Source organism: Rhinopithecus roxellana, chromosome 18 (assembly GCF_007565055.1).
Source record: "Rhinopithecus roxellana isolate Shanxi Qingling chromosome 18, ASM756505v1, whole genome shotgun sequence".
NCBI classification, from domain to species: Eukaryota; Metazoa; Chordata; class Mammalia; order Primates; family Cercopithecidae; genus Rhinopithecus; species Rhinopithecus roxellana.
Window position 1 is genome coordinate 44,143,942 of NC_044566.1, and position 24,892 is coordinate 44,168,833.

General features: G+C 37.6%; 1 protein-coding gene across 1 annotated transcript in view; it reads right to left on the bottom strand.

Moving 5' to 3' along the window:
* The window catches only part of RB1 (RB transcriptional corepressor 1), a 177,317-nt gene that overhangs the window by 4,229 nt on the left and 148,196 nt on the right, over nt 1–24,892 (bottom strand). Inside the window, exons 18-26 of the mRNA XM_010363858.2 lie at nt 18,486–18,604; nt 15,092–15,237; nt 11,615–11,760; nt 7,716–7,820; nt 6,510–6,623; nt 6,253–6,416; nt 4,296–4,326; nt 852–994; nt 294–343 (exon numbers count right to left, since the gene is read on the bottom strand). Of these exons, the coding sequence (XP_010362160.1) occupies nt 294–343; nt 852–994; nt 4,296–4,326; nt 6,253–6,416; nt 6,510–6,623; nt 7,716–7,820; nt 11,615–11,760; nt 15,092–15,237; nt 18,486–18,604 (1,018 nt within the window). The remainder of the gene's footprint in view (nt 1–293; nt 344–851; nt 995–4,295; nt 4,327–6,252; nt 6,417–6,509; nt 6,624–7,715; nt 7,821–11,614; nt 11,761–15,091; nt 15,238–18,485; nt 18,605–24,892) is intronic.

A 24,892-nucleotide genomic window follows, 5' to 3' on the forward strand; every position in this document is an offset into this window, starting at 1 on the left:
CTAAAGTATTTTGTAACTGTAGCCATTTGTGTTGAATGTGGTCAAGCAGTTTCACTTCTTAGTCTTCCTGCACGAAAGGTCATAGAAAGCGTAAAAATGACCTTCACTTTGCATCATACATTTAATCCACAAATGTTTGTAGGTAAATAATATAATCTTGATTGAATTATATTTTAAATGCATAAACAAACCTGCCAACTGAAGAGATTATACATTCTTTTATAGAATGAAAAGACTTCCTGCAGTGTAAACAATTGTTTCTTTCATTTACACAAGGTGAAATAAGTACTTACTCATTTCTGCCAGTTTCTGCTGAAATTTGGACTCCCCTGGGAGATGTTTACTGCAGATTTAAAAAAATGTAAAACATTTCATGTGTATTTATAAAAGGAAAACTCAAATTTCCAGTAACTGATGCTTTCAATGCCTTATTTTATGCTATTATTTTAGTGAGTAGCTTTTAATTTTAAAATTTAAAAACTAACCATCTAAAACATAAATGTCACAAATTTATGATGCTATATATTTTTTCAGTGGTTCTTACAAAACATAGTGGTTAATATTTTTAAAGAGTAAACATTTTTAAATTTAATGTTAAGAATAACAAAATTTTATCAATAGCTTTGTAAAAAAGATCAGGGTTTATTAGGTATCTTCACTGAATGTTGGTACACAATTTGTAAGGTGTTTTTAACTTTGCACTACACTCATATCTATTATTTTGAGTCATTCTCACAGCTGCCAAATAAACTTGGCATGAAAGAAATTGGTATAAGTCAGGAGCAGTGCTAAGACTGGATTCCCTAGATGACCATCTCAGCTACTGGAAAACATTCAAAAATGGTTCCTACCTTCCATCTGCTTCATCTGATCCTTCAATATCAAAGCGTAGTTTTTTCAGCGGTTTAGGAGGGTTGCTTCCTTCAGCACTTCTTTTGAGCACACGGTCGCTGTTACACACCATCTGATTTATTTTCTGGAACTTCTCAGAAGTCTACAAATTACATAATTCTTTACTTTAAATCATTAAATGCCAGCGTTTTGTAGTTAGCAACCTCAAGTTATAGTTTGAGGTGTGTCAAAAATCAGGCAGAGGTAATCACTTCATTTTAATTTTCTGCTTCATTGGACCAAATAAAATATATGAAATATTTAAAAATCAGAATAACTACCTAATTCCCTCCCCAATTAAACACCCACTCTTTGTAAATCCTCCTGTCTTTTCCCATGCAGCTCACATTCTTCCTCCAGCAACTGCCTACTCTGCAAGTGCTGGTTCCTCATTTTCAGAACCCACCATACAGGACTACTTTTCAGAAGTAGGCAAGTCAGAATAGCTTTCTGGAAACTTGCTTTTGTCATTTTTTTTTTCTTTTAGGCTATTACATAACCAGAGGGAAGGTCACAAGAATTTGATAAGAGATGATGTGTTCAATGAATAATAATTTTTGATTCACTTTGTGGGTATTATGTTGACAAGTCATATAGATTTTCTGATAGAAATTATATCTGATTTGACTGATCGATTCAACAGTGAGAATTAGCTTTGCCAATTATGCTTTATTTTCCAAAAATTAAATGAGCAAATTCTTCCAATATTAAATTCAAAACAGGTTTTGATGGTAAATCTATCTGGAGCACATATACAATTTAACAAAAACTAAATCCCATGCTGCTATTAAATGTATAATATTTTAAATTATCAGCTTTAAGATATAGAAGTGCATTCAACTTTTTCCCAATTATTTTAGAGGTTATGGCAAGCAAAAATGTTTGAAGACCACAATGTGATACCTAGCCAGCTCCAACTGTCCTTGTAAGGTCCCAGAGCTCCTTTGTAATGCCTGACAGCTGCAGCCCATCATGAACTATTTGTAACACACATTTTAACATTTAGTCATTTGGCATACAAACTTTTACCTCTCCCTAGTTACTTGAGGCAGTGTGGTGGGCAGCCTCTCAGATGGCTCCCAATGACCCCACCTCCGGGTATTCACCTCCTTGTGTAATCCTCCTCCCCTCATGTGTGGGCTAGATCTACTGTTGTCTTGCTTCTAACCAAAATAATATACCAAAAGTAATGGGCTGTCATTTCCAGAATTAGATTACAATAAGACTGTGACCCATCTACCCCTCTCTTGCTCTTTATTTCCCTGCCTCCCTCAGAGTCCCTGCTCTGGGCAAAGCAAGCTGCCATGTTGTGAGTAGCAAGTAGCACTATGGAGGGGCCCAAGGGCAAGAAACCAATAGAGGGCCCAACAGGCATCGAGGGTCAGCCAACAGCCATTTGAGTAAGTCTGCCAGTGAATGCTCCTCTAGTGGAGCCTTGAGATGACTGCAGGCCCTGCTGACACCTTGATCACAGACTTTGGAGAAACTCTGGTCCAGCTAAGTCATGCCTAGATTATTGACCCACAGAAATGGAGATAATAAACGTTTGTTTTAAGTCACTAAGTTTGGGGGTAATGTATTATGTAGCAATACATTCGACTGCCTATAAGAATATAAGCTCTCTGGCCAGGCGCAGTGGCTCACATCTGTAATCCCAGCTCTTTGGGAGGCTGAGACAAGGGATCATGGAAGCCAGGAGTTCAATACCAATCTGGCCAACATAGCAAGCCCCTGTCTCTACAAAAAATTAAAAAATTAGCTGGACATGGTGGTGCATGCCTGTAGTCCTGGCAACTTGGGAGGCTAAGGTGAGAGGACTGCTTGAGTCGAGGAGTTTGAGGTTACGGTAAGTAGGTGACAGAGGGAGACACTGTCTCTAAAAAGAAAAATAAAAAATTTGAAAATATAAGCTCTCAGGGGAGTGGAGATGGTGCAACATATTAATAGTAATGCATACTGAATATGGGACTGCTGAATTAGTGACTTTAATGGAAGACCAATTAGTGTTGTAGATTTGCAGTCTAGAATAAATGTTTCAAAGCAAAGCGTTCCCTTGGATCTCCTAGAATGAAGCCCTGCCACTTTCACTGAGGCAGGATCTCATGTAAACAATTCCTAGTCAGTGTACCAGAAAAAGAATATCCTAGAAGTCTGAGAAGTCTGAGAGGAAGGACAAGCAAAAAGTGCATACGTATGGAAGGAGACCAGTAGGCAGGGACAGGCTGGTGACATTTGGATATCGGGCTTACATTTTGGAGTATCTCATTTCAAATCACACTCATAATGAGTGAATTTCAAAACTGTTTTATAAAATTGCTGTGAGGTTACGTACATACATACATGGTATCATAGAGTGATATTTGGTCCTTGTCCCCGGTTACTGGAACAGAGCTCCTAAACCCCTTCGAATTTCCTGAGTGATAAGGGTGATGGGACCCTCTTTTGTTCTAATGAGGTGATACTTGGTGCGTACCTAGCTAATTTAGGATGGAAGCTGGTTGCCAGAAAGACCAGGTCTTGAGCAGAAGCTTGGAACTTTCAGCCCCACCCTCTATCCAGGGATGGGAGGGGGTTGGAGATTGAGTTAATCAATTATGCCTACATAATGAAACCCCTATAAAAACCCCTCAACAATAAGGCTGGGAGACCTTTGGAGTTGGTAAACATGTCCAAGTGCTAGGAAGGTGGTGCACCCCAACTCCCCAGGGACAGAAGCCCCTGTGCTAGGGACTCTTCTGGACCTCACCCTATATAATACTTCATCTGGCTGTTCATTTGTATCTTTTATGATGAACTGATAATAGTAAGTAAAATATTTTCCAGAGTTTTGTGAGTAGTTCTGGCAATGGATCAAACCTGTAAGGAAGAGGCACTATCGGAACCCCCCAACTTTGTATCCAAGTCAGAAGGAAGTGTGGTGTAGCCTGGGGACCTGATGCTTGTGACTGGTGTCTGCAGTGAGACCAGTTTTGTGGGACTGAGCCCTTGAACCTGTGGAGTCTGATGCTGACTCTGAGTAATTAGTGTCAGAATTGAATTGAATTGTAGAACACCAGAGAGTTGAAGAATAGATTTGTGTGAGAAAAAAATCTTACACATTTGGTGACAGAAGTGTTATGAGCAAAAACAGCTGACGTATATATGTATGTATATACACAAATGTGTATATGTATTATATAATCTCAAATGAATATTTAGAAAAGTTTTGAAGTTCACCAATTAGGAGTATGATTTGAGATTAGGAGTATGATATATATATATATATATATCTCATAAATTTCTATGCAATATGCCTGGATGAGGTGTTTGAATAATTACATTTAGAAACTCGAATTACAGAAAGCTTTAATTTCTTTTATACTTACAATGCATACTATTATATTTCATAGAAAGAAAATACTCACCCCAAATGATTCACCAATTGATACTAAGATCCTGTCAAGTTAAGATGAAATACCAATTAGTAATAAAAAATCATATACAATTTTGCAGAGACGAGCATAGATACATCATTCTGAACTATTAGGAAGACTAAATTAAAGGTTACCTCTACCCTAGAACTACTGACAAACTATATTCATTTGGGAATTATTCTAACAGTGCCCATTTAATCATATACTCACCTAGTCTCTTAGCTTTAAAGCAAAAGTTATAAGTCTGCAAGAACATATTCTGCCATTGCCCATATTTAGGGAGGGCAAAGGAAAGTTTCAAGTTTACCCCTACTGAGTTCTTCATAAATCAATGGGTAAGTTATCAAATTTTTTTCATATTTTCTCATTTAAAATTCAAGTAATATTTGGAAAAAACTTACCATATTAAGTAATAATCAGAATTCTAATTAGCATCTATATTGATATAGTAAAGGCTATCATATATCATATATAGAGTCAGAAATCTTTATTAGTCTGTCTTTATTTGAACCATATAATTTATGTTCTTGATAATAAATCTGAAGAACATCATTAGACTGACATGACTCAACAAAGATTTGAAAATATGAACATGGAACTAGTGAATATAGAGAATTTTTTGTCCTCTAATTCCTTGATAAGTGGCCATCATTCTACATATAATATTTGATTAACCAGAACACCTAAATGTACTAGGTAGTGTTAAGATGCTCTCCTAATGCCTGGTCAATGATTTATTAGTTAGGATGTTCAGAATGTGACTTTTTTGCTAAAGAATACCAACACAGAATTTATTTCACTAAGTATCAGCAAGTAGCCATCATTATCACCATAGTATGGACTAATTATCACTATTAAAGAAAACTACCTAAGTATACATTTTCATATAGTGGCATGGAACAATGTAAATTTTCTTAAATAGACATGACGTGGCATCTTAGCAGCTTAGAACAAGTAGTAGGTATCAGTACACAGATATCCAACTACAAGAACACCAAATAAATAAAGGATGATACAGAGGCACATGAGAGCATTTGTATCATATTGCCAATTATTTCTCACTTCATATTTTTCTGTAGAGTTTGAAATTTTTATAATGAGTACGTACTACTTAAATAATTAAATATAACATGCAAATGTTTTCTGAAAGGCCAACATATTCCCCTTTTCTTGCCCATTAGGTACAACCATATGGGCTGATAATTTCTGAGATGAGACTACATTAACTATACCAGCTAATCTGCCTCCTACTTTACACAAATAAAGTCAGTTTCAAATAGCCCATGACAACATATAATTAGTCAATTGAAGCACTTCAAAGCCAGAGAACACTTGTGGTTGGATGTGGAAGATAATATAATGATTTGTAGTTGCACACAACCTTTCATCTGAGCATTTAAAACAGCTTCATATTCATCATTTCCCTGATCCACAGCACCCTGGTGAAGTAGAGATAGAGACCTGCCCAAGGTAAGGTGGTAAAGTGGCCGCCAGCAGGATTAGGGATGGACCTCTAAAGACTTAATTGACAGTAATCTACATTTAATATAACAAGCAAAATGAACAAAATCCACAGGAAGCAAAATTTACAGGACATCCAATAAACTACAAACTAAAAGTACTCAACCTAAAGTAACCTGCTTTGTTTAGCAGATTGGCTACTTAGAAAAATATGAAAGTGTTTTGAAACATATAACCAAACTGGTTCTCAAATTGTTTACAAAAGAAGATACCCTAACAGTCAGGAAATCTGATAAGTAAATCTGTAAACTCATCCAAGTAAATAGATTTTCTTTCTCTCCATATTCTTATTATGTTACTTAAATAAGCAAATAGAGTTTCAAGAGTCTAGCTTATTTGAAATGAAGAAAGCTTTATACTTTTTATTCTTGGATCAAAATAATCGCCCTCTCATTCTTTACTACTTCCCTAAAGAGAAAACACACACCTTGATCTTGGAGTCATTTTTGTTGGTGTTGGGAGACCTTCTGAAATTTTATATGGACTCTTCAGGGGTGAAATATAGATGTTCCCTCCAGGAATCCGTAAGGGTGAAGTAGGAAACTTGTAAGGACTTCGAGGAATGTGAGGTATTGGTGACAAGGTAGGGGGCTAGAGCAAAAACAGAAAAGTAGACCATTTATTTCATGTTTTGGTGGACCCATTACATTAGATTTTTCCAATCAAAGGATACTTTCGACCTACCCTGGTGGAAGCATACTGCAAAATATTTGTTTTCAGTCTCTGCATGAAGACCGAGTTATAGAATACTATAATAGAATCATACTCCTCTTCTTTGATCAAAACACGTTTGAATGTCTGAGAAAGAATAGTAGGAAAAAAAAAGTAAAATTTACTTGTTAAATGAATTTTAAAATTTCTACCTTTAGATTTCCTTAGTTTATAATACTTTTTGACTGATAAGAAGCACATATTATAAAAGAAAAAAATAATCTAAAATTACTTCTTAGGCTTGGATTATAGCTGCTCTCCAATAAGTGAAATGTCACAGAATGATTGAGAGAAATAGCCAGGCAGCAGCAGATGGAATAGCTGGCCATCTAAGAAGACAGGAGTAGACAGGCTAGCAGAATGGAAAGCATGATCAAAGGGGATCAAAGGGCCAGAGCTGAGTGAAAGCCAATAATATTATGCATCAATATTTGGACTACATTATCTGGCCTGTACCTCCTGGTTTTCCCCCCAATCTATAAGGGTTTAAGTATGCATTACTCAGTTGCAAGAAGTAGATATTTAGTAAAGGCACTAAATATCTAGTGATAGATTTCACTCAAAATTTAGGTAAAAACACAGAGGTTACATCAGATGCCTCTGATATACACAATTAAAATGATTGAATTTAGAAAATAACTTCAAACATACAAACAAAAATGACTTGGTTTGTATTACTTTTGAAAACTCCAATAATAAATGGGAAAAATATCCCACAACTCACTTTCCACAAAACAGTATGAAATATGTCATACCAAGTATATTTTACTACTACTATTTCTCTAAAGGGACGGTAAACCAGAAACACAAAATGTGTTTATACTGAACATTTTTATTATTTATTTGCAAGGCTGCATTTATACTGGCTTTTCCTATAAACTAATACAAATAACTTCGAAGAATATCTAATGTTCTGACTCATGTCAAGTTTATTACAAATACCTGCTTATTACAGGGATAAAGTATTACTTATTAACTTTATTAAAAAATATGGATATGGATAATTTCATTATTTGCCTTATCTTTCCAATTCTATTTAAGTTACAAATAAATAATATAAAAGTTTTTATTTGTGAATTTACAAAATAAGGTCAGAATATATGATCTCATTAATGAATAAAATTACCTATGTTATAGATACGGATTTATCAAAAAAACTTACTATGGAAAATTACCTACCTCCTGAACAGCATGAGGAAGATCCTTATATGCTGTTACGATGATTTTGAATTTAAGGTCTATATTCTTCACTTTGCATATGCCATACATGGAACACATCATAATCTAGTGAATAAATATGATGTAAAAGTAGTCAGAATTTTATTACATGGTTTTGTTCTTAAAAAATACCGTTTTCTTTCTTTTAGCCTCAAAAAAGAAAAGTTTAACTTCCTACAGAGTTATTTCTTTCCACACTGAGCTCAGTTTGAAATTCTACATGAAGTGTTTAACCCAAAGTGTGTTTAAAGAACAAAATGCAAATCACCAAGGCTCAATTATTCAGGACTGATCACCTGGCTTGTAAATTACCCTAACTTTGGCTCTTGTCCCTTAAATGTTTCCCAGAAAAGTTGAAACTAGAATCAATTAATTTTGTATAACTAGCACTTTAAAAAGCCAGGTGTGAAAACGTTTCAAACTATCAGATAAAATAATATTGAACACACTTGGTGGTGGTGGTGAGGAGGCCATGGTGACTGGAAGGGCATGTAAGAGAGTCTTATGTGTTGCTGACAATGTTTTGTTTCCAGATCTGGATGCTGGTTATATAACTAAGTTCAGTTGATGAATTTTTGTTAGAATGTATCCTTTTGATACACAGGTTTTTACATATGTGTATTACATTTCAATAAAAGATATTTTAAATGCAAAACTAAGTTCTGAAAATGATTCCCTGTGACTTTAAAACATCAGACTTTATTTGTATGAACTTTATAGCCTAATTTAAGTACTCATTACTTCTGCAACATTCTTGCTGTTACCTACTATTGCCAAGAGTGCCAAATAATCATCTTTTGCTTGGCATCCTACAGCCAAGTGTAGACAGTGTAGTACTGACATAAGAATACCTTATGTAGATCAATGAAACAGAATTGAGAGTCCAGAAATAAATATTTACATATTTACAGTCAAGTGATTTTTTGACAACTGTCAATGAGGAGAGAAAAAATCTTTTCAAAAAATGTTGCTGGAACAACTAGTTATCCACATACAAAAGAATGAAGCTGGACTCCTACCTCAACTATATTAAAAAATTAGCTCAAAATGGAGCAAAACCTAAATGTAAGAACTAAAACTATAAACCTTTTGGAGGAAAACAGGGATAAATCTTAACAACTTCAGATTTGGCACTGGTTTCTTAGATATGACACTAAAGCATCAGTAACAAGAAAACAACTACATAAATTGGACATCATCAACATAAAAAACTTGTGTTTCAAAGGACACTACCAAGAAAGTGAAACAACTCACAGAAAGGAAGAAAATATTTTCAAATTATGTATGTGATAAGGGACTTGTATGTAGACATACATATTACAGTTCAATAATAACAAGACAAATAACCCTATTAAATAATGGGCAGTCTGGGTGTGGTGGCTCATGCCTGTAATCCCAGCACTTTGGGAGGCCCAGGTGGGTGACTCACTTGAGCTCAGGAGTTCGAGATCAGCCTGAGCAACATGGCAAAACCCTATCTCTACAAAAAATACAAAAATTAGCTGGGTGTGGTGGTGTGTGCCTATAGTCCCAGCTACTCAGGAGGCAGAAGTGGGAGGAACACTTGAACCCAGGGATTCGAGGCCGTAGTGAGCTATGATCATGTCACTGCACTCCAACCTGGGTGACAGAATAAGACCATATCTCAAAACAAAATGGGCTGGGCATGGTGGCTCACGCCTGTAATCCCAGCACTTTGGAAGGCCGAGGCGGGTGAATCACAAGGTCAGGAGTTTGAGACCAGCCTGACCAACATAATGAAACCCTGTCTCTACTAAAAATACAGAAATTGGCCAGTGTGGTGGCACACACCTGTAATCCCAGCTACTCAGGAAGCTGAGGCAGGAGAATCGCTTGAACCCGGGAGGCAGAGGTTGCCGTAAGCTGAGATCATGCCACTATACTCTAGCCTGGGTGACAGAGCAAGACTCCATGTCAAAAATAAAAAAATAAAAATAAAAATAAAATGGGCAAAGGGTCTGAATAGACATTTCTCTAAAGAAGATATACACATGGCCAGTAAACACATGAAAAGGTGCTCACCATCACTAGCCATCAGAGAAATGCAAATCAAAAGCACACTGAGATGCCACTTTATACCCACTAGGATGGCTATGATAAAAAAAAGATTAAAAAAGTTGGTGAGGATATAGAGAAACTGGAACCTCATACATTATTGGTAGCCATGTAAAATGGTATAGCCACTTTGGAAAATGATCTGGGCATTCCTCAAAAAGTTAACATAGAATCATCATATGACCTAGCAATTCTACTCCTAGGTATGTACCCAGGAGAAATGAAAACACGTACATAAATGTTCACAGTAACATTATTCATAATGGCCAAAAAGTGGAAACAACCCAAATGTTTATCACTTCATGAATGATAAGCATAATGTGGTATATATTCATACAATGGAATATTATCTGGCAATGAAAAGGAATGAAGTACTGATACAAGCTACAATACAGATGAACCTTGAAAACATGCTAAATGAAAGAAGCAAACACAAAAGACCACATATTATATAATTCCATGTGTATGAAATGTCTAGAAGAGGAAAGTCCATAGAGAGAAAACAGATTAATATTGTCTTGGGCTGAGGGGGTAGGGGAATAGGGGGTGACTGCTTGAGGGTATGGAGTTTCTTTCTGGTGTGATACAAATTCTAAAATTGATTGTGGTGATGTTTGTACAACTCTGTGAATACACTAAAAACCACCGAATTGTACATTTTAAATGGGTGGTTTTTATGGTGTGTGAATTATGTCAGTAAAGCTATTAACTATATATATGTATATATATATATTTTTAATTAGAAAAAAAATTTTTTTGAGACAGGGTCTTGCTCTGTTACCCAGGCCGGAGTGCAGTGGTGTGATCTCAGCTCACTTGCAACCTCCGCCTCCTGGGCTCAAGAAATCCTCCCACTTCAGCCTCTCAAGTAGCTGGCTAATTTTTAAATTTTTTGTAGAGATGAAGTTTTGCCAGGTTGCCCAGGCTGGTCTCAAACTCCCGAGCTCAAGCGATCTGCCCACCTCAGCATCCCAAAATGCTAGGATTACAGATGTGAGCCACCGCACCCAGCCAAAAGTATATTGTTCTTATTAACCTATTTTATAGAGAAAAAGGAGGATATGAAAGATCATTCTCTCATTGTAAACTAATTGATTTCATTCATTCATTCAATAGGTATTGTTTTAAATCAACTGATTCTTAAGTCTCATGCTTTTTTCACACTAAAATGATATCTAGCTCACTACTACACAGAAAAAGCCTATAAGAAGGTTCTTCACCTATTTTTTTACAGGTAAGATCTTTTTTGTCATTAAATAAGTAGTTACTAAAATATACTCTTGAGTGTTAAAGCTTTAATTTGTAAGAATTACAACAAAAATGTAAATTGTAGCCAAAAAATGAACATATATTAAGTCTAATAAATTGATCTAGTTTCTCATCTGAATCTAATATTTTCTTTAGAAATCACTTAACAAGACTGGGTGCTGTGGCTCAAGCCTGTAATCCCAACACTTTGGGAGGCCGTAGGCAAATGGATCACCTGAGGTCAGAAGTTCGAGACCAGCCTGGCCAACATGGTGAAAACCTGTCTCTACTAAAATACAAAATTAACCAGGCGTGGTGGTACACGCCTGTAATCCTAGCTACTTGGGAGGCTGAGGCAGGAGAATCACTTGAACCTGGGAGATGGAGGTTGCAGTGAGCCGAGATTGCACCACTGCACTCCAGCCTGGGCAACAGAGGGAGACTCCATCTCAAAAAAAAAAAAAGAAAGAAAAAAGTAAGACATCAGTTAACAAGTAAGTAGGGAGGAGAGAAGGTGAAGTGCTTGATTTTCTTACTTGGTCCAAATGCCTGTCTCTCATGAGTTCATACTCATTCTGCAGCGTGTGCTGGAAAAGGGTCCAGATGATGTGTTCTAGTTCTGGGTGTTCAGATAGAAGGCGTTCACATAGTGTATTTAGCCGGAGATAAGCTAGCCGATACACTGTGGGGATAAGAAGAATTAGTCATTTTTACTGTTCATTTTGAATTACAAGTAGATTTTGTTCAAATGATGAATTGCTCTGATTATAATGCTGTTAAGTAGCATTTTAACAGAAACCTCATTTCTGCCACTCTTCACCCCCCCCCCGGCCCCGCCCCGAGAAACACGTTTACTGGTTTATTATGAAGGATATTACAAGGGATACAAATGAAGAGATGCAGAGGGCAAGGCATGTGAGAAGGGGCATGGAATTTCCTTGCCCTCCCCAGGCATGCTTTTCTCCAGGAACCTCCAGCTGGGCAGATATCCAGACGCTCCCAGAACCAGGTCCTTTTGAGTTTTTATGGAGGCTTCATTATGTAGGCATGAGTTTTTTTTGTTTTTTTTTTAAATAGGTGTTTGGGGGAACAGGCGGTGTTTGGTTACATGAATAAGTTCTTTAGTGGTGATGTTTTAAGATTTTTCTACCACTATTTTCCTTAAAAATAACTGATTCCTTGTGTTAGCACAGTTCTAGGTACATATAAGGCAGAATGATACATGCTGAATTAACTAGTATGGCATGAAATTAGGGCAGAGGTGGGAAGCAGTGGAGGAAAGGTCATAAGACACTGTAAAATTAGGCCAACCCAGTAGGGCTTGTTTCAATTCCATTAATAATCACTCACCATTGGTCATTCCCACTATCAATATTAAAGGGGAACAATCTTTTTAAAAATTATATAATTGCTAATGTCTATGAATTTTTCCAGTCCTAAACCACACATTTCTCTATAAAATACCAATGGAGGATACTCTGTTGAAAAATGGTAAACTTGTAGATTACCTAAGTGTAAAATGACTGCAATATGTAATTTATTTAGTCTATAAAAACTACTGAGAATGCAAATTTGGCAAAAAGGAATCCATAAAATTGAATTTTCCTTCATCTACTTTAAATATCATATAGACCCTTTATATGTCTCTTTCAATGACTTGCATAAGCTAATTTGAAATTTTTAAAGCTAACAATTTATCTCAGTGGTGTTAAACTTTAGCATACATCAGACTTAGCTGGAGGATTGTTAAAACAAGGTTTTGGGGGCCCTATCTTAGAGTTTCTGATTGAGCGGGTCTAGGTTGGAGCCCCAGAATTCTCATTTCTACAATTTCCAGGTGATGTGGCTTCTGCTGGTTGGGAATGACACTTTGAAATCCACTGCTCTAACCTAAGGATAATATCTGACAATATGCCTGTAAAGCTCAGCATAATTCTTACTTGAATAAAATCAGGAAAAAGATTATCATGGAGGAACATGACCTTTTACTGTCTTTCAAAGAGCTCCAAGTGGGTGTACAGTAGGAAGTATATACGTGTGCACAGACACTCAAATCAACCTCCCCACCCCACAATATATATACACACTCAGAGAATGCTACATGACCTGGTTACTGGCCTTCTTAAAGGTCCTGAAAATATCCACTAAATGTGTCTGCAGTAGGCAACAACACACTACTTTTGTATGTACATCACACCCGCTGCAGCAGGGAGGCATGGATGGGGCGGCATGCTCCAGGAAGCCCGGGGGAGCCGGGGACAAGTAGGAACCCTGCCCCTTCCGAGTAGGGACAGGAGCTCCCCAGTGCTTCTGCAGCTGCCCAAGCCACCGCTGCGGACCCAGGCATCCCTGTGCTCTCAGGGCTGGGGAGCAGGTGGGAGTCCCACCCTCCCCGGTGCAGCTGCAGCTACCCAAACCGTGGCTGTGGACCCAGGCATCTCTGTACTCTTGGGGACCCGGGAAGGCACCCCCTCACCGCCACCGCCACCGCCACCGCCCTCGCAGGCTCAGAAGTGTCTGTTCCCACTGCCTGGTTTCTCCCTGCTGCCAGCGCCCACTCCAATCTCGGAGCAAAGTCAGGGCTGAGCCTGGATGCTGTCGCAGCCCAGCCGGGTATGTGCACGCTCAAGGCAGCGCTGACACACCAGCCCCCTGCCGCCTCAGCCCTCTCCAGACTTTGGGCGCTGACAAGCACGGGGGAAGCCGAAGCGGGGGCTGAGGGCAGCTTGGCACTGGCCTGCAGGTGCCCCTTGGCGCATGGATGGCGGCAGGAGGCAGATGGGCCTCCTGTTGAGGCCCTACCTTCAGGCCAGGGAGTGCCTGAAGGCTAGGGGTGGGAGTTGCCAGTCCCACAGACCGGAGTGAGGACTTGTGGTACCTTTTCTGGGCCCACTAGTGGCCGCCCATGGACCAATCGGTACGTACTTTCTCCCCACTGAGGTCCACAGAAGCCCGAGGCTCAGCTAGAGCAGAGCAGAGGATGGAGACGATGGGACAACTAGCTGCAGAGAGGAGCTACCCTCTCTACTGATAGCTGAACACTTGTCAGCACGAGCAGCTGCAGAGAGGAGTTACCCTTTCTGCTGAGAACTGAACACTTGTTGGGACGACCTGCCTGCAGAGAGGAGCTACCTTCTCTGCTAGGAGCTGAACACTCATCGGGACATTGTGGTTACAGAAAGGAGCTGCCCACTGTGGGTCTTCTTTAAGCTGCTCTATTGCTCAATAAATCTCCCCTTCATCTTGCTCACCCTCCACTTGTCTGTTTACCTCATTCTTCCTGGTTGCAGGACAAGAACTCAGGACCCACCAAATGGTGAGGCAAAAAGGACTGTAACACAAACAGGGCTGAAACATGCCCCTTGCTCACCATGTTGTGGATAAAGAGAAGAGCTGCGGCCCTTTGGGGAGCCCAGAATTGGGAGCTCCCTGAGCCAGGGCTGTGACTCCCTCTTTGGGGCCCTGTGGTTTCTGGCATCTCCAAGCTTCTGGGGGCCACTTTATTGTTCCCTGATGCCAGCTGTGGAAACTGCTTGTGGTGCGTCTGGTCCAGCTGCAGCCTTACAGACAGCCAGCATCTGTGCCAGCACCTGCCTGCCCTGCTGCAGGAGCCAGTATTTCTGACTGTGTGCAATGGCCAGACCTCATGCTTGCTCACACACCCCTCTCTGTTCCACGTCTGACTTGCTCCTGGCTGGCATGGGACCCAGGCCGGTAGTGTGACCCAAGTGCAGCCTGTCAGGCCAAGGGGGTGAAATGAGCCCAGTGGGCCCGAGCAAAACTCGGTCAAAGGCGCCACCGGCCACAGAGGTTTCCGGCCAGAAAAATGACTCTGTGAATAGTCAGGAAAGATCTTACAACATTATCATTTCCATTTTATAAATGAGGAAACTGAGCCACAGAGATATTAAGTGACTTGCCCAGTAATGTACCTAGAAAATAGAAGAAACATGATTTGAACCCAGTCAGCCTAGTTTCAGAGTCTATGCTCTTGAAAAGAATCATCTACTAACCTTTTTTATAAAACAGTGAAAGAGAGGTAGATTTCAATGGCTTCTGGGTCTGGAAGGCTGAGGTTGTTTGTGTCTCTGCATTTGCAGTAGAATTTACACGTGTAGTTGAACCTTTTTTCTTTGGAGATCTTACAGGAGAAAGATACCTAGAAATATTTAAAAGAAAAGTCTTCATTTGAAGTTGGCTAAGAATCACAGACTATACACACACTTCAAAGTTGTATACCCAGATACATCTTGTCTATTTAATTGGTATTGTATATCGAATTCACTGAGCAGACTACTTAAATGCAAGCTGGGAAAGATATATTAATAGGAAAACTGCTTGTCATCATCATATCTAACTCTATTTTAATAAATGGCTTTTCCTGGGGATTGCTGCCTTATTAGAAAAAATAGCTATATATGTATAATGTACAATTTTAATAATTATAGTGGGATTGAGACCATAAGATGATTCCAGCTAAAAAAAAAGTATTGATATTAAATAGTGTTACCTTGTTTTTGTGATTCTCCCAAAAACTTTTTTAGTTGTAACTAAATACGGTGATAACTTAGATATGGTTCATATCTAAGATTTCAGTTACACACACAGATTTATACACACCTAAATCACACAGTACAGAATTCTATGAATTAATACTTCAAATAACATTATTCAGACAGATTTACAGCTGTATACTAAATATGTCAGGCATAACTCAAGGCAGGGATATTAGCAAATATTATCATTCTGTGCTGCCCCCTATTTAACAGAATAATCTAGATCTACTTTCTGATTTTCTTTTGGTAGTTTGCAAACAAACTTATTTTTAAGGACATAAATTTTAAGCACAAAGGAACAGGAAGTAGAATTTGTACCTTACTATGGATGTTTCTACAACATGTAGTATATTAACTAGTACACTAAGAAAAGCAACTCATTATCACAATGATTTTAGAAGGACCAGTGTCTGGTCTATTTTCCACTTTGGATTTTCATTCAGTTTACTGACAGTATTATAAACTGGCTTAACTTGGGCAAAGTTAGTCTCTGAAGTTCTAGGTGTAAATATCCAATTACCTACCAGATATAACTACTTGAATCTCAGACTTAATAAGAACAAAGCAGAGCTCTAGATTTATTTTCCCATCTCAAAGAATAGTTCCACATTACATCTAGTGTCTTAAGTCAAAAATCTAGGAGTTATTTTTAATTTCTCCATTTTCCAAATTCCTGAAATCCAATGTAAAACCAATGTAAAACCTATTAATTTATCTCTAAATACACCCCAGATCTCTCCATTTCTATTTCTAATACCATACCTTAGACCAAGTCACCTACATCCCTCATCTGAACTACAGAAATAGTCTCCAAACTGGTTTCCTCGCTTTCTGCCTTGCCCTGTCCCTTTCTTTCCTCCAAACCCACCTGTACTTCAGATAGCAGCCAGAGAGTGGACCTTTAAAAATACAAATTATAGCAAGCTGCATTTCTGCTTCAATGGCTTCCCACTTCCCTTATAGAATCCAAACTCCTTACTATGGCCTGTGGGACCTACCAGATCCACCCCAGCTTGGCTCTTCACTCTCATCTTGCACCATTCTCCTCTTCCAATACCCCAGCCACACTAGGATTTCTTTCTTTCTGTTCCTAAATCCAACTAAGTTTGATCTGCCCTACAGCCACTGCACTTGCTGTTTGTTCTGCCTGGAATGCACATCATGAAGATTTTTGCCTGGCCAGCATCAGATTGCCCTTCAGGTGTCAGGTCAAAATATCACTTTTTCAGAGAAAGGAAAGTATCACTAAATATTCTATCACCCTCTCCATTTCTCTCTTTCACAACACTCTGTTTATCTCCTTTATAGCACTTATTATACTCTAAAATCATCTTACATCTTGGTTTACTTGTTCACTGCCTGTGTTTCTCCTCCAGAATGTAAGCTCTATGAGGGGAAGGACCCAGGCCATCTTACTTCTGTATTCCCAGTGCCTACACCACTTCCTGGCAGTTAACAGATGACTGCTTCTTGAATTTAAACAAAAAAAAAAAAAAAAAAAAAAAAGGCTTAACTTATTTATATAAAGCATTACTTAGGAAACAAATGTATGCATGAAGGCAGAGTCTCCATATGCCAGAAACACTTTGGGTACAAGTTAGCATGAAAATGACGTCTCTGGAAAATGGCCCCTGCACTAATACAGAATACTGTAATGTCAGTTCCTATACACAATTAAACAGAAACAAAATATTAGGCACATTTCTGTGAAAGGCAATGTAGCTACAGTGATTAAGAGCCTGGGCTTTGGGATTAGATAGCTTGGGTTTGAATTCTGTTGACCTTAGGCAAGTTATCTTATTTCTCTAATTCCTATTTTACATTTTAGATAACAGGCTGACAGCAGTATCTACTACCTTATGGATTGTTATGAAGATTAAATGACAAAATAAATCTTAAGTACTTAGGACACTGCCCAGCACACAGTTAGTGATTGCTTTTGTGAAAGGAAAATAAACACTTGGGACCCCAATTCACTATGCCAAAAGGAAAAAATTAAGCTGAAAGCTGAGTCATGCAAGAGACTGCCTTTCCTTTTGTTCCCACACAAATAAATACAGATAAAAGGTTAAATACCTCTACAGATAGTGACTCTAAGTTCACCTTATCTTATGTAAAATGTCAATTCACTCAGCATGAGATGGAGAGATAATTGACTATTTCTCTACCAGCTCTTTTTCTCTTGCAACATGTGGATTACCATACCCTTTTTTCTTTCTCCTCCAGACTGACTTTCCCATTTAAATATTGGAGCCCTCAAAATCATCACTGGAGAAAGGCACAGATCTCTCTCCTGGGCATGTCCTTAATCTTGGCAAAATAAACTTCTACATTGATTGAGACCTGTTTCAGATACTTCTGGGTTTACATTTTCTTTTCCCATCATCATCATCAGCACACAGTAATCAACTGTGTGTTAGTCCACATCCCATACTTCTCCCTACACTTATCCTATGCTTCACTTCAAATGGTCTGACCTGCATGCTCTGAAAAATGTTTTCTGCTTCCTTTGATACTTCTGAGTTCATATCATTCTTACTCTTGGAACACACTCCTCTGTCTCCTCTATCCTCTCCAGTTTCCATGTTGAAATCCTATTCCACCTAAACTGCCAACTCTGCCATGAAAACTGCTCTCATTATGCAAATCCTAGGTGATTCAGTAGCACTCTGAACTCTTTTATATGACTTTATTTGGGTCATGTATCTTTTATTACTAACTTCTTAAAAACAGAAACAATGTATTATTCAAAATTCTATTTCCTACAGTTTCTTTATAGAACCTTACATCGCACTTATGCTTAAAATCTGTTTGTAGTTTGAATGGTCAACATAACATATAATTTGCTTACATATCTGCTGCAGTGTGATTATTCTGGAGAGGAAGATTAAGAGGACAAGCAGATTCAAAGTGATCAGTTGGTCCTTCTCGGTCCTTTGATTGTTTAATAAGATCAAATAAAGGTGAATCCTATAAGAAACATGATGAGATTAAAACCACATTAGTAAGCATAATTTCCCCAGGTACATATCAAAATCATATTGTTTGACATGGTAAGCACTATGAATTTTAGGCACGATTGAGAGTGGCAATTTAAAAGTCAGAATGAAATATTTTTCTCCACTTCGAAATTCCCAATTGACAATTTTTGTACTTCACACACACAAAAAAGTAGAAAAATATATAACCTTCAATGCTTATATTAGAAAATAAGTTAGAAGTTAGGGGGAAAGACAGAAAAAACACAAAGAAAGTAAAAAGAGCCGGGCGCGGTGGCTCAAGCCTGTAATACCAGCACTTTGGGAGGCCGAGACGGGCAGATCACGAGGTCAGCAGATCGAGACCATCCTGGCTAACACGGTGAAACCCCGTCTCCACTAAAAAATACAAAAAAACTAGCCGGGCGAGGTGGCGGGCGCCTGTAGTCCCAGCTACTGGGGAGGCTGAGGCAGGAGAATGGCGTGAACCCGGGAGGCGGAGCTTGCAGTGAGCCAAGATCCGGCCACTGGACTCCAGCCTGGGCGACAGAGCGAGACTCCGTCTCAGAAAAAAAAAAAAAAAAAAAAAAAGTAAAAAGAAAGAATTGAAGACATGAGCAGAACTTAATGAACTGAAAACAAAGATAAAACACACTTTGGTCAACGAAGCTAAAAACTGGTTCTTTGAAATAACTAATAAACAAATCTCCAGTCAGATTGATCAAGATAAAGAAAAGAGATAGATAGGCAGTATTAGGTATGAAAAATGGGACAGAATCACAAAGATTAAAAAGATAATAGGGAATTATTATGAATAATTTTATATCAATAAATTGGAAAACGTAGACCAAGAGGAAAATTACTACAAAAGTACAAATTACCAAACCTCAATAAAAAATAAAAAATACAATAACTTACATAGTCCTGCCAACTATTAAATAATTTGAATCAATAATTTAAAATCTTCCCATAAATAAAACATCAAGCTCATTTGGTTTTACCAGTAAATTCTACCAAACATTCAAGGGACAGATAATTCCACTTTTATTCAGATTCTTCCTAGAATGGAAAAAGTAGAAACATTCTTCATCTCATTTTATGAAGCTAGTACAATATTGATACTAAAACTAGTTCAAAGAGCAAACAATCCCCAAAGCTAGCAGAAGACAAAAAATAACCGAGATCAGGGCAGAACTGAAGGAGATACAGACACAAAAAACCCTTAAAAAATCAGTGAATCCAGGAGCTTATTTTTTGAAAAAATTAATAAAATACACCACTAGCTAGACTAACATAGAAGGAAAGAGAGAAGAATAGAATAAACGCAATCAGAAATGACAAGGGAGATACCACCCTTACCCCACAGAAATACAAACAACCATCAGAAAATACTATAAACACCTCTATGCACATAAACTAAAAAATCTAGAAGAAACGAATACATTCCTGGACACATACATCCTCCCAAGACTAAACCAGGAAGAAATCAAATCCCTAAGTAGACCAACAACGTGTTCTGAAATTGAGGTAGTAATAAATAGCCTACCAACCAAAAAAAAAAATCCCAGGATCAGATACATTCACAGCTGAATTCTACCAGAGGTACAAATTTCTACTGAAACTATTCTAAAAAATTGAAAGGAAGGGACTCCTCCCTAACTTCTTTTATGAGGCTAGCATCATCCTGATACCAAAACCTAGCAGGAGATACAACAAAAAAAGAAAACTTCAGGCCAACATCTGTAATGAATGTCACTGCAAAAATCCACAATAAAATACTGGCAAACCAAATCCAGCACACACCGAAAAGCTAATCTACCATGATCAAGCTGGCTTCATCCTCAGAGTGCAAGGCTGGTTCAACATATGGCAAACCAATAAATGCGATTTATCACATAAACAGAATTAAAGACAAAAACTACATGATTATCTCTGGTTGCAGAAGAGGCCTTTGATAAAATTCAACATAATGTTAAAAACTCTGAACAAACTAGGTATTCAAGGAATATACCTCAAAGAGCCATCTATGACAAATCTGCAGCCAACATAATACTGAATGGGGAAAAGGTGGAAGCATTCCCCTTGAAAACCAGCACAAGATGAGGATGCTCTCTCTCATCAATCCTACTCAACAAAGTATTGGAAGATCTGGCCAGGGTAATCACGCAAGAGAAAGAAATAAAGATATTCAAATAGGAAGAGAGGAGGTCAAATTATCATCTCAGCCCAGAACCTTCTTAAGCTGATAAGCAACTTCAGCAAAGTCTCAGGATACAAAATCAATGTGCAATAATCGCTAGCATTCCTATACACCAACAATAAGCAAGCAAAGAGCCAAATCATGAATGAACTTCAATTCACAATTGCTACAAAATGAATAAAATACCTAGGAATACAGCTAACAAGGGAAGTGAAGGGCCTCTTTAACAACTACAAACCACTGCTCAAAGAAATCAAAGAGGACACAAACAAATGGACAAACATTCCATGCTTATGGATAGAAAGAATCAATATTGTGAAACTGACCATACAGCCCAAAGTTATTTATAGATTCAATGCTATTTCCATTAAACTGCCATGGGCTTTCTTCACAGAATTAGAAAAAACTAATTCATATGGAACCAAAATTCATAGAATTCATATGGAACCAAAAAAGAGCCCAAATATCCAAGACAATCCTAAGCAAAAAGAACAAAGCTGGAGACATCACACTACCTGACTTCAAACTATCCTACAAGGCTACAGTAACCAAAACAACATGGTATTAGTACAAGAACAGACACACAGACCAATTAAACAGAGTAGAGGACTCAGAAATAAGACCACACACCTAGAAATAAGACCACACATCTGATCTTTGACAAGCCTGACAAAAACAAGCAATGGGGAAAGGATTCCCTATTAAATAAATGGTCCTGGGAGAATTGGCTAGTCATATGCAGAAAATTGAAATTAGACCCCTTCCTTAAACCTTATACAAAAATTAACTCAAGATGAATTAAAGATTTAAATGTAAAACCAAAAACTCTAAAAATCCTAAAAGAAAATCTAGGCAATACCCATTCAGGACACAGGCATGGGCAAAGATTTCATGATGAAAATACCAAAAGCAATCACAACAAAAGCAGAAATTGACAAATGGGATCTAATTAAATTCAAGAGCTTCCACACAGCAAAAAGAAAAAACAAACTATCATCAGGGCGCAGAGACAACCTACAGAATGGGAGAAAATTTTTGCGGTCTATCTATCTGACAAAGGTCTAATATTCAGAGTCTACAAGGAACTTAAATTTACAAGAAAAAAACAAATAACTCCATTCAAAAGTGGGCAAAGGATATGAACAGATCTGAATTCATATAAATTGGAAACTTCTGGATGACTAAAACTACAACAAACTAAATTAAATGGAATCTTCAGAAGATAAACAACATTGGTTAAAGATGGCAAATTGAATGTATACATTAACTTCTCTCATAAAACTCCACTAAAATGGCAATAAACTGACTTATTTTAAAAGACATAAACCTTTCAGATACAACATTTTTTATTTTTTTTAAGAGACAGGGTCTTGCTCTGTCACCCAGGCTGGAGCATAGTGACACAATCATGGCTCACTGCAGCTTCCTGAGTAGCTGCGACTATAGGAATGTGCCATGGTACCCAGCTAATTTTCTAAAAAAATTTTTGTAGAGACAGGGTCTCCCTGTGTTGTCCAGGCTGGAGATACAAAATTTTGAAAGCTTGGAAGATAGATACACAAATGGTAACCTATTCAGTAGATGAGAAAAAAATGAATTGGAACTCAGCAGTAAGGAAAGTCAACAGGCAAACCAGATAAACTTTTAACCCACCAAAAGGATGTGGCAGTAGCGATACCAGGTACTTTGGGCAGTAAGGTACTGAGTAACAGGATAAAAGACCTAAAGATATGCAATGGGGGTTTCTTAAGAAATTGCTCTATCAAATAACTATGCAATTAAGTTCACAAACCTCACCCAGGTGCTCAGAGCTTCTAACTAATTTTTAGTGATTTACTCTTATATATGAGTGGCAATCAAATATTTCCAGAAAGTCCCTAATATAAATGTGCCAAAGCAAAACAAACAAAAAGGTGATCTGGGAGATGCAGAAGCTATGCAGGGAGGAGAAATTTAAAAAGAAAGAAAAAAAAACGGCGATTACTCAACAGTTCTTTCAAATAGGAAGTTACTCATACCTAAGCAATTCATTCCTAAATACTATTTATCTTATTTATCCTGCTCTTAATTCACTCAACAAAAAAAAGAATGAAGAACAAGTTTTAAAAAAAGCCATTAGCAATAAAAGCATAGGTTCTGGAATTAGAGATATATAAGCTCAAATTCTTGTTTATTAATTTGAAGTTTACTAGTAATGGAACATTTTGCTCTCTGAACCTCAGTTTCATTACTTGAAAAGCAGCAATACAGCACTCATTTTGCAGGATTACATGATACATCACATGAAGTGACTACGCAGTAGCCACTTGAACATTCAACTCTTTTCTCAGCTTTCAGTGATTTGGCTTGATTATTTCATTTGAATCTCTTGGATGTATGTATGAATGTGTTAAAGATGCACTTTCAACTCTAAACTTTCAGGAGAAAAAAAACTGTCTTTTCTTAAATTTACTGTTTTTCTTTCTATATGTCAAGTAGGTACTTGATAAGTTGTGAAAAAAAAGAGGCAAGATAATCATATAGTCATTACACATTTCACTACAAAAGTTAACAATTTTCGTCGTTTTTCAGTTCCAGCAGACCAACAGGAGATGGGTTATCATCTGTAATAGTGACTCACTACAGAAATAATTCTCAAAGTGGAGATGGTGAGCATGAGTTGTCTCCTTTGGAGGCATCAGAAGAGAAGGTGTCCTACAGGAGCTGTATTTTATGTGGGGAGAAAAAAGAGAAGGTGGCACGTATGCTTTGGAAAAAGAAGTAGACTCTACAACTCCCATCATATAATTTTTCTTGACATGCCATCTTTTCCTGTATTCACTAGGGGCATGGCAGTATAAATAATGGCTTTCATCTGAGCAAAGTAATGCTAACAATTAACCCTTAAGAAATTCCTTCCGGCTAATACACATATTGTTTATACGAAATATTTTATACTTCCTAGCCATGGATGAACTTAATATCTTTATTTAACTAAAATGGTATGAGTATAAACCCACATATATTCAAGAGTGGCCTACTACCAATTTTTCTCTCAAACAATGAAATTTTAGGAGACTCTTGAGACCTTGCAAAGATGTGCAATTAACAGGACTTAAGTATACTAATTAGGTATTTTAGATACTTTTCAGATATGAGATAAAACCTAATTTGTGCTTCAGATTCACCCAATAGGATTATACTAAAGGTAAATTTCTCTTCCAAGGATTAAGGTGGCATTTTTCACCAATAGTCTTCATATTTCATTCAAATATTATTTTCATCACTCCATCACCCCAAACCAAATGGTCACACAGATATATAGATATTGGTTTATGATGATGAATGTCATGATCATGGGAAAAGTATAGTGCAGTAGGTAGGAGCACAAACTCTGGAGCCACAGTACATGGGTTCAAATCCTGGCCACCTGTAGCGACATGCCCCTCGATAAGTTTCTCACTGTAGAGCAGAGATACTAATGATAAGAATAGTAACTTAAATCATAGTATATGAGAAGTACATTAATAATGTTAAGAATTGGGAACAGTGCTTGACACAGAGCAATATATAATATTTGATATTATTATGGTTGTGATTCTTCTTTACACCTATGAGTGTCATTATACAAAGAACATTCTATTTCCTCAAATGTATGACAGTATGCCCAGTTATCCACCCATCTACCCAGTATATGTTGTATGTCTATTCTCTACTAGACCCTATGCTAGGAAGTAGAGCCATAAAGGTAACAATGCTCCATTTGTCAGATACTAAATAGCCTTGAAGGAGTATTTCAGAAGCATCTGCCCTACTTGACCTTACTCAACATCTTCACTTGATGTCTATGTATAAAATAAACTTTAATCATCCTCTACCACCCCCAAAAAAGGCCTGCTTCTCCCTAGTGTTTACCATATCATTAAATCACTTCTTACATCCAGCTGCCCAAAGCAAAAAAGAAAAGGAGTCATCATTATTATTCTTTCTCTCATACTCTTATCCAAGACACCAGGCAAGTCATATTGGCTCTAAATTCAAAATATATTCCAAGTCTAACTTCTTTTCATTACGTATACCATTTCTAGAGTCAAATCAATT